Genomic DNA, 10,354 nt, shown 5'->3' with positions numbered 1-10,354 from the left:
TTCTTACACACACACACACACACGTGTCCATGCAGACTCAGTAGCTCTTGCACACGTGTGTCTGTGCCCACAGAGAGCAGCTCCTGCTCACATGGTGAGCCTGAGCCCATGGGGCATCTTTTGCACATATACCTGCCCACGTATGTGGCAGCTCTTGCACACACATGTGCCTGTGCCCACAGGGCAGCTCCTGCCCACACATGTCAACACCCACCAGGCAGCTCTCGCACATGCGTGTGCTCATGTGTGTGGCAGCCCCTGCCCATGCGTGTTTCCCTGCCCACAGGGCAGCCCCTGCACGTGTCTGTGCCCACCAAGCCACTCTTACACACATGTGTGTGCCCAAGTGTGTGGCGGCTCATGCCCAAGTGTCCCTGCCCACAGAGCAGCCCCTTGCACACGCGTGTGCCCATGTTTGTGGCACCCCTGCCCCTGTGTGTGTCTGTGCACACAGGGCAGCCCCTGTGCACATATGTACATATTCCTGTCCAACAGGCAGCTCTTGTACACACAGTGCATGTGCCTGCACAGCACACGTGTGCCCACAGAGCACACGTGTGCCCAAACACACAGGGCAGCTCTTGCACACGTGTCTGCCCACGTCCATGGCAGTTCTGTGGCCCATGCCCACGTGTGCCCGTGCCCACGGAGCATCCCTTACACACACACGTGTCCCCTGCAGACCGGAACAGCCTTGGCACACGTGTGTTCACATGTGTGTGGCAGCCCCCGCCCACGCGTGCGCCCGTGCCCACAGAGCAGCTCTTACACACACACACGTGCCCGTGCACACAGGACATCTCTTACCCACACCGTGTCCCCCCGTGTCCCCCCCCGTCCCCTCGCCCACGTGGCCCCCCGGGACACCGACCCCCCTCCCGCTGCAGGTGTGCGCGGTCCCCGCCAGGGGGCGCTGCTGCCGGGAGCCTCTTCCGGCGCGGGGGCTGCTGGGAGTTGTAGTTCGGCACCGCTCCCCTCTCCGGTGTCCCGGGGCCGCTCCCGCTGTCCCGCTGTCCCGCTGTCACGGTGTCGGTCCCGGTGCGGCGGAGGCGGCGCGGGGGCAGCTCACAGCCCCTTTATTGACGTGGCGGGGGGGGCCTGGCGGGGTCCGGCGGGGCTCAGTCTTGTCCTGGCCTGTGGCTCAGGCCTCCGGCGGGGCCGGGGCGGGCCTGGGGAGAGGGGGGTGCGATGGGGTGAGAGGGGGGGTCCTCATAGCTCCCCCCGCAGACCCTCTGCCCCCCACAGACCCCCTCCTTGCCCCCCCGTCTCTGACCCCCCCATTTCTCCTGGGTCCCCCCTGTGTTCCCCCACCCCACACCTCGCTCTGGCCCCCTGCAGACCCCCACCCTGGCACCCCACCCCACTTCTTCCCTCCCCTGCCCTGATTCTGACACCCCATTTCTCCTGGCTGCCCCCTCTGCCCTTCCCTGCACCTGCCTCTGGCCTCTGCAGACCCCCACCTTGGCACCCCACCCCACTTCTTCCCTCCCCTGCCCTGATTCTGACACCCCATTTCTCCTGGCTGCCCCCTCTGCCCTCTGCAAACCCCACCCTGGCACCCCACAGCCCCCTCTGCCCTGGTCCTGACCCTTCGTTTCTCCTGGGTCCCCCCCTTGTCCCCCTCCACACCTCACTCTGGCCTCTGAAGCCCCCCACCCTGGCCCCCTACACCCCTTCTTCTCCCCCACTAACCTTATTCTGACCCCCCATTTCTCCTGGTTCCCCCCCTCTGCACCCCCTTTTACCTCTCTGCACCTCTGCTGACCCCACCATGGCCCCCCCCACTCCTTCTTCCCTCCCCTGCCCTTATTCTGACCCCCACATTTCTCCTGGCTGCCCCCTCTCTGGCCTCTGCTGACCCCACCCTGGCAACCTACACCCCTTTTTTCCCCCTCACCCCAAGTTCTGACACCTCATTTCTCCTGGCTCCCCCCTCTGCACCCCATTTTGGCCTCTGCAGACCTACACCCTCCACCCCTTCTCCCCTCCCCTGCTCTGGTTCTGACACCCCCAATTTCTCTTGGCTGCCTCCTCTGCACCCCATTTTGGCCTCCCCCCTCTGCACCCAATTTTGGCCTCTGCAGACCTACACCCTCCACTCCTTCTCCCCTCCCCTGCTCTGGTTCTGACACCCCCCATTTCTCCTGGCTGCCCACTCTGTCCCCTCTCTGGCCACCCTGCAGACCCCACCCTGGCACCCTACAACCCCCCCTCACCACCCCAAACCCTACAGCCCCCCTAGGCCCCCCAGGCCTGTCCTGCCCCCCCCCTGCTCACCTGGCAGGGATCACTGTGACATAGGGGTGCCCGGAGGGGCTCTCGCTGCGGGCGAGCGAAGGGCCCGGGGGGTTCAGGGGCAGCGGCCGCTGCGGTGGGGGGGGCTTGGCTGGACCCGGGGGCTGTGGAGGGACGGGGGGGGTCAAAGATCCAGCAAGGTCTGACCCCCTCAGTGGGCTCAGGGGGGTGGGAATTCGCCTCCTGCCCCACGCGTGGGTGCCGCCGCCGTTACCTGAGGGCTCGGCAGCACCACGGGGTCTGCGGGCAGCGGGCGCGAGGGGGGGGGCGGCCTGTCCGAGGGGGGGGCCTGGGCAGAGAGAGGGGGACAGTGAGAGAGCGGGGGGGGGCACGGGGACGGGGAGGGCACAAGGACCAGCCTCCTGCTGGGCAGGAGGGGTTTTTGGGGACAGCCGTGTGACAGAAGTCCCCAAGAGCTGGAGCGCAGCCAGGCATGCAGTGGGGTCGGGGGGGAGGCTGAGGGACCCCCCCCTCACCCTGCCCGGGCGTTACCTTGGGCACAGGGTCCGGCGGGAGGGGCCGGGAGGGCGGGTCAGGCCGGGCCGAGCCGAGGGCAGCCGGCTGCGGAGAGAGGGAGAGCGGGGACAAGCCATGCAGCATGCGGAGACCCCCCTCCCACCGCCAAGCAGAGACAGAGACCCCCCCTCAGCCCTCAGCACACAGCTCCGGGGCTCAGCCCTGCCCTGGGATGGGCACCGATCCCGGCGAGCGGCCGGTGCCAAGTGGCCGTGCCAGACTGCTCCTGGTGCCACAGAGTGGGGACCAGGCGGCCTGGGCGTGCGGGACCCCAGGGACCGGAGTGAACCCGTGGCACCCACCGCCCCCCACCACCCCCATGCTCACCTTGCTGCCACGCATGGCCTGCAGCTCCGTGGCCTGACGCCACTGCGGGGGCCGGGGGCGCGCAGGGGGGACCCGACTGCCCGACGGGGGCTCTGGCTGCGAGATCCTGCAGGGAAGAGGCAGGATGAGACCCCGCTCGCTCCGGGCACTCGCGGGGACCCCGCACGGCGACCGAGCCACACCGAAACACCAGCAGAAGCCCAAGAGAAACGAACCCCTCGGCGCTGGAAGAGGAGACACCCCTGCGCCCCGGGGGCTGCCCCACACCCTGCGGGCACTGCCAGGGGAAGAGCGCAGCACCGGAGGCCTTGCGAAGCAGGACAGCTCGGGGACAGCCCCACGCCCGGGCGCCGGCGGTGACGTTACCCGCTCCAGCCGTCGGCGGCTCCGGGACCCAGGAACCGCACCCGGGTCTCAGCACTGTGGGGAGAAGAGTGGGGGGCTCAGCCCGGGGGCTGGGGAGGGAGCAGCGGCGGGAGGGGACGTGGGGCGACGATGCACGACGGGGCTGTGACCTGTGCTGGGGACGCACACGCAAACACGCGTGGACTGTCACATGTGCGGGGGACACGCGTGTGCAGCGCTCGGTCGGCCCTGGGGACACACACGTGTGAGCGCACATGCACACACTCCAGTGACACGCCACACGCACGCGTGACCACATGCAGGGGGCTCTGGTGCCTGCCACGGCACACACACGCAGAGGCGAGCGTGGCACCTGCGTGGCACCACAGCACAGGCATGCAGGGGCACGTGTGCCACAACACATGCACAGAGAGGCGTGTGCGCCACAGCACAGACATGCAGAGGGGTGTGCACCACCTGTGCGCCACAGCACAGACATGCAGAGGTGTGTGCACCACCTGTGTGCCACAGCACAGACATGCAGAGGGGTGTGCACCACCTGCGTGCCACGGCACACGCGTGCATAAGTGAGCGTGCCATCTGTGCTACCTGCGTGCCACAGCACATGCATGCAGAAGTTAGCATGCCATCCCGTGTGCCACCTGTGTGCCTCGGCACACGCGTGCAGAGGCATGTTTGCCAACATCCATGTGCCCCCCACATTGCCCCCGCATGTCCCCCATCCCCAGTACCTGTACTGGCAGGAGGTGCCCTTGCCGAGCTGGAAGAGGTGCTTGTGCAGGCCGGCGCGGCGGGCGCAGCAGAGCCCCAGTGCCAGCGCCAGCCCCAGCAGGGCGCTCACCAGCAGGGCTGTGGGCAGGGCACTCCCCCCTGTGGAGAGTGGCACAGTGGCACGTCAGCCCCCGCCGTGGCCTGTCACCCCCCCCCACACCCGGCACAAAGCCCCATTCTCTGCGCTCTCCTCGTCCCTCACCTCGCTCCAGGCCGGCGGGGCCGCTGTCCTGGCTGCCCCCCGTGCCGGGGCTCTCGCAGGTCGGGGGGGCCCAGCCCTGCTCGCAGTGGCAGTGCCCGTGGTTGTTGCACACCTGGGTGGGTGACACCGGCCCAGCTCAGCCCCCCGCAGGGCAGGTCCCCACCCCCATCACCCATTCCCCAGCCCTGCACTCACCCCGTGCCCATGGCACTTGCTCTGGCACTGCTGGTCGCCCAGCACGGAGATGTCCTGGCACCGGCGCTGGAGGCACATCTGCGGGGGATTGGAGGGGTCAGTATTTGAAGACCCCCCAGCCCTTTCCCTGCTGCCCTGGTACTCACCTTCCCGGGGCCGCAGGCAGTGCCAGGCAGCACCATGGCTGCATCGCTCACATCCTCGTCCCCAGGCATGGGGGTCCCTTGGCAGGACCCTCCTGGTTTGTCCCCACGGGTGCTGCCACGCTGGCACTGCAGCATCCCGCAGGGGGCATCCCTGTGGGGACAGAGGGGTCAGGCCAGGGGGGATGGCGAGGGGGAGATGGCAAGGGATGGGGACATCACTCACCGCTGGGCGCAGGCGATGTAGGAGCCGTTGGGGAGCTGCCCACAGTGCCCACGTTCATCCCCTCTGGCATTCAGGGTGGCCATGCAGGAGCTGGAGACGGGGCCGGCGCCTGCAGCAGGGAACAACAAACCTCAGCACCCTCACCCTGCCCCTGGCCCCCCACCCTGGACACGCCATACCTGTCCCCAGCAGCTGCTGGCACTGCCCCTCGTAGGTGGCACAGGCCCCGCTGTAGCAGCGTGCCCGCCCGCCGGCGCAGGGCTGCCCGTCCTGCAGGAACGTGTCGGGTGGGCAGTGCGGCGAGACCCCGTCACAGAACTCGGGCAGGTCACACTCCCCCAGCGGCTCCCGGCACAGGTACCCGGCACGGCGCAGCTGCAGGGGGGGCACAGTCAAACAGGGACCCCCCCAAGTGAGTGGGGGACTCGCCCACCGTGGGGAGTGGCCGTGGGTGCCCGTCCCCACGCACCTGGCAGTCCTGGCAGCAGGCGTCCCCCGTGGCACACGCGGCCTCCGGCATCAGCTGGCAGGAGCTGCTGTTGCAGCAGAGATCCGTGCACTCCTGTGGCAGAGGGGCTGCAGTCAGCGGGTGGCACTGGCACCGGGCACTGAAACCCACCCTGCCAGCCCTGGACACCCCTGGGCACAAGGGGATCCCAGCCCTCCCAGAGCCCCCCCGTACCACGCTGAGGCCGCAGTCACAGCCCTCGCCCTCCTCCAGGATGAAGTTCCCACAGTCCTGGCTCTTGAACGGGAGCTGGGGCTTGGGCACGTTGGACAGGCACCAGCCCTGGCCCTGCTGCAGGCTGTGCTCCAGGTCCTGCCGGCTGCAGTTGCTGAAGCTCAAGCCGGGTGTCAGCCTGCAGAGCCGTGTAGGGGACGGTGAGGCGGGGAGAGGGCTCGGCCCCGGCCCCCCGCAGCCCTGCCCCGCTGCCCTCACCCCCGTGGGCGATGCCATGATGCAGCCGCGGTCGTGCTGGAGGTCGCTGCAGTAGCAGAAGCGCCCGGGGCTGTCGTGGCGCATGCCCAGGTTGTGCCCCAGCTGATGGGCCACGGTGGAGGCAACGACCAGGAAGCTGACTGAGTGGTCCTGTGGGACGAGGGGGGGTCAGGGAGCGCAGGTGGGGTGAACACGGGGCGAGGGGACGGGGGTACTGACCATGCTGACCCCCCCGGAGCGCGCGGGGGAACACACGGAGCCTTGAGTCGACATCCCCACCGAGACATCGGCAAAGCGGGCACCCCTGGGGGAGAGAGTGCAGGGGTCGGGGGGCTGCCACGGCCTCATCCCCCGCCCCAGCCCGTCCCCCACTCACGTCAGGAGCTGCGCGTTGTCGTGGGGCAGCCGGGGCAGCAGCTCCTCCTGGCGCCAGCGCAGGAACTGCTCCAGCGCCGCCCGGGCGCTGCTGCCCACCGCGATCCTGTCGCCCTCGCTCCAGACCTCCACCGCCACCAGCACCACCCGCACTCCCAGCGGCCGGAAGAACTGGGGGGGCACAGAGGGGTCAGAGACCCCTGGCATCGCAGTGGGCACGGGGCTGGGATCGACAGAGCCGAGGGGGACTCACCACGTCCACCTGGTTGGCGATTTCCAGGGCCCGGACGCGAACACGTTGGAGGTTGGGGTAATTCTGGAACTGGGGGGACAGGGACAGGGGTCAAGGGGGTGGCTGGGGAGGGGGCAGCCCCTGTTCTGAGCACACTGCCCAGCACTCACCGCAGCGTGGTCCACCACCATCACCAGCTCCACGAACCGCTGCTCTGCTGCTGCCCGCTTGCCCTGGGGACAGAGCGGGGTCAGAGTGCTGATACAGGGACCCTCCCTGTGGGGCAAGATCCCCCCAGGTGACCTACCCTCTGTGGCCTGGGAGGCTCTGTCACCTCTGCCCTGGGGCGGGGGTTCAGGGGGTCCTGCCCACAGGCCCGTGGTGCCACCCGGACCGCCCACGGACGGAACGCGACGTGTTGCTCTGAGGGGTTGCTGTCTGGCTCCAGCTCGTAGCTCCTGGTCTCTGACAGCTGGAGGTGGCCACTGGGGAAGGGGAGAAGAGCTGGGAGATGGAGCCTGCTCCACCAGCAGCACAGTGGGAGTGGGCTCACAGACCACCGTGCTCGGGGCCTCACCTGAGTCCGGCACAGGCACAGAGGTTGGCCCAGGAGTCAGGGAAGCCCTGCACTGTCCCTTGGTAGCAGCAGTTCTCCTGCAGCAGAGAGGGGGCTCAGAATCCAGCCCCAAGCTGGGGTCCCCCTGGGGCATGGGGACAGCTCGGGGACACCTCAGGAGACCATCACAGCTGAGCCATACCTCCTCACTGGGCTCCTCCATCACCCACGTGCCGTTGGGCAGGTAGTAGAGCAGCGCCCCTTTGCCCTGCACCAGCTCCCTGCCAGAGACTCGTGTCACCCCACAGCAGGGACCCCATCACCCAGCCCTGAGCGCACATTGGGGACCCCAGTACCTCCCATCCTGCTGCAGGTGTACCCCGGGACCCCCAACCCACCCGTGCCATGGATGGAGACAAGGAATAAGGGACCCCCATTCCAGGCGCATCATGGATGGGGACAGGACCCCCACCCTCTGTGGGTCCAGGACCCCCTTCCCACTCCCATCCCTGCTCTGCCCCAGAGCAGCAGACTCACCAGTTTTGCTCCAGCTCCAGCACCAGCCTCATCCCCTCCAGCTCCAGCAGGACCCTCAGCTGGGTGGGGAACCCCTCCTGCCACAGGCCATGGTTAGGGGGGGACCCCCTGCCCCAAGCTGTGTGTTCCCCCCATCCCCACACACCCTCAGAAGCACCATGACCCTGCAGGGTGTCGGGGGACCTGCCTGGCCCTGGCACGTGCCCGGAGGGAGAGGTCGGAAGGGATCCCCTGCCCAGCCCGGCCCCCACCCTCGCTCCCTACAGGAAATGTCCCTCCCTCCCGGGCTCATTGTGCTGGGGAAGGGGGGGTTGGACAGAGCGGGGCCCCCACCCCGTCCCCCCGCGCTTCCTGCCCGGTGCAGCGCAGCGGAAGCGTCGGAGAGACTCCCAACGGCCACGGGGTGGGAAGGGCCCTTCCTCCCCAGCCGGGAGGGGCTCAGGGTGGGTACCCCGGCCCAAAAAGGTCCCTCCCAGCATCAGGAGAGCAAGGGGGATTTGCTGAGATGCCCCCCTTCCCACTGCCCCTTGGGTTCTGGGTGCTGGGACCTCCAGGGACATGGCACCAGGACCATGTCCTGCACTGAAAAGGGGGCAGGGGGAGGTGTTGGGGGGCAGGCAGCCCCCCCACACTGTCAGAAGCATAGGGGACCTCAGGGAAGTTGGTGGGGGCTCACCTGGGTCGCCTCTGCCAAGCTGAGCTTTTGGTTGTCCCGCAGGACCCACGGGGTCACGTGCCAGTGGTGTCCTGGTTCTGCACGGTGCTGCCACGAGCTGTCACCTGCACAGGGCCCAGGGCCACTGTGTCACCTCTGTGTCACCGCTGTGTCACCCACCGCAGCCCAGACCTCACCGTGACCCATCGTATCCCGGACCCCCACGGTCACCCATCATATCCTGGATCCCAATGGTCACCCATCACATCCCAGACCCCTGCAGTCACCCATCACATCCCAGACCCCCACGGTCACCCATCACATCCCAGACCCCCATGGTGACCCATCATATCCTGGACCCCCACAGTCACCCATCACATCCCAGACCCCTGCAGTCACCCATCACATCCCGGACCCCTGCAGTCACCCATCACATCCCAGACCCCCGCGGTCACCCATCACATCCTAGACCCCCGCGGTCACGCACTTCATCTCAGACCCCCACAGTCACCCTCATCAAAGTCTGGTCATCCATCACATTCCGGACCCCCATGGTCACCCACTGCAGCCCACGAGGGCAGGGGTTCTGTGTGGGGAGCAGGAACGGGGACCCCCACACTCACCCCACAGCAGCCAACACACCCCCCTCCCAGCAGAGCTGGGGGAGACCCCTCCGTTTTTGGGACGGAATGGGCTCCCTGGCCAGGCCTTGCGTCACCTCGGCCAGCTGCCCAGTACAACCAGCGGAGGGACTGGGCAGGGCTGGGAGCCCGGCCCGGCTGACTCAGAGCCCCCCCTCGCCGGGTCTCGGAGGGACCCCTTCCCTCCCGGGCCCGGGGATGCCGGAGGAGGTCAGGGGGGACGCAGACCCCGCTCTCCACGGCCCCACCAGCCCGGGGACAGGCGGGTCCCCATGGCCGGAGAACTGGGACACCGAGGATCCCGGGAGGATACACCGAGCATTCCGGGGGGACACACCGAGCATTCCGGGGGGGCACACCGAGCATTCCGGGGGGGGCACACCGAGCATTCCGGGGGGACACACCGAGCGTCCTCGGAGTGGGGGGCCCGAGCATCCCGGGGGAGCACACCGAGCGTCCTGGGGAGGGGGGACACCGATTGTCCTGGGGAGGGGGGACACCGAGCGTCCTGGGGAGGGGGGACACCGAGCGTCCCCGGGAGGACACACCGAGCATTCCGGGGGGGACACACCGAGCGTCCCCGGGGTGGCACCGAGCGTCCTCGGGGGCGGTCACCGAGAGTCCCAGGGAGGGGGCACCGAGCTTCCAGAGGGGCTACGACCCCCGATCCCATCCCGGTCGGCGGCTCCCCGCGGGTACCCCTGCGATGCCCCGACGGGGGGGCGAGGCGTGGTCCCGACCGACCCCCCCCCTCCACCCCCGGCCCCCCGTTCCCCGCTCACCTGCGGCGCTGCCGCTGCTCCCGGTGCCGGCGGCGAGGAGCATCCCCGCGGCCAGGAGCAGCCGCGGCCCCATCGCCCCCGTGGCCCCCCCCGGGCCGGCGGCCCCGCAATGCCCCGCCGCGGCCGCCCCCGCCGGCTCCCGCCGCGCATGGCCCCGGCACCGGCACCGGCACCGGCCCCGCCCGGCTCGGCCCCGGGGGCGGAACTTCCCGCCCGGCCCCGTTCCCCCCGTTCCGCTCTGCCGGCACCGCCCAGCCCGGGGCGGGGACGGGGTGGGTTCTGTGTGCGCTGCCAGTGACAGAGACCCCGGTGGTGATGCTGCGGGTGGGAGCCCTGCCCTCCTCGTTCCGAGGCTACCGCCTGCATCCCCCGGGACAGCGGAGCCCCCTGCCTTCATTACCTCATAGAGTGGAGACCCCCACCTCCATCCCCCGGGACAGCAGAGACACCCACCTTCACTATCTCGTGCTCTGGAGACGCCCCCCTTCATCTGCCTGTACTCTGGAGACCACCACCTTCATCCCCCTGTGCAACAGAGACCCCCACCTTTATCCCCCAGAGCTGTGGAGACCCCCACCTTCACCATCCCGTACTC

General features: G+C 68.9%; 1 protein-coding gene across 7 annotated transcripts; it reads right to left on the bottom strand.

Annotated features, from left to right (window-relative positions):
• Nucleotides 1-252: 252 nt before the first annotated feature.
• Nucleotides 253-9,919, bottom strand: ADAM15 (ADAM metallopeptidase domain 15). 7 transcript variants are annotated; one of them, XM_051773101.1, is made up of 25 exons: nucleotides 9,760-9,919; nucleotides 8,358-8,461; nucleotides 7,682-7,758; nucleotides 7,347-7,425; nucleotides 7,166-7,242; nucleotides 6,896-7,073; nucleotides 6,759-6,821; nucleotides 6,610-6,678; nucleotides 6,358-6,527; nucleotides 6,201-6,285; nucleotides 5,984-6,131; nucleotides 5,724-5,902; nucleotides 5,511-5,603; nucleotides 5,221-5,416; nucleotides 5,042-5,150; nucleotides 4,819-4,969; nucleotides 4,673-4,750; nucleotides 4,478-4,589; nucleotides 4,236-4,374; nucleotides 3,505-3,558; nucleotides 3,139-3,244; nucleotides 2,788-2,856; nucleotides 2,510-2,584; nucleotides 2,278-2,399; nucleotides 253-1,169 (listed from the first exon to the last, which is right to left on the bottom strand). In XM_051773101.1, exons 1-25 carry the CDS (start codon nucleotides 9,830-9,832, stop codon nucleotides 1,142-1,144), a joined length of 2,634 nt encoding a protein of 877 aa, XP_051629061.1. In that variant the 5' UTR covers nucleotides 9,833-9,919; the 3' UTR covers nucleotides 253-1,141. The 7 variants fall into 7 exon arrangements, with proteins under 7 accessions (XP_051629061.1, XP_051629064.1, XP_051629065.1 ...); XM_051773104.1 differs by lacking the exon at nucleotides 2,788-2,856; XM_051773105.1 differs by lacking the exon at nucleotides 2,510-2,584 and having other exon boundaries at nucleotides 254-1,169.
• Between the last annotated feature and the right edge of the window lie 435 nt (nucleotides 9,920-10,354).

The sequence above is a fragment of the Manacus candei genome, unplaced genomic scaffold, assembly GCF_025592945.1.
Source record: "Manacus candei isolate 608988 ecotype Guabito, Panama unplaced genomic scaffold, ASM2559294v1 h1tg000166l, whole genome shotgun sequence".
In the NCBI taxonomy this organism is placed as follows: Eukaryota; Metazoa; Chordata; class Aves; order Passeriformes; family Pipridae; genus Manacus; species Manacus candei.
Note: the sequence above shows the minus strand (reverse complement) of the source record. Positions and strands in the feature narration are given on the sequence as shown.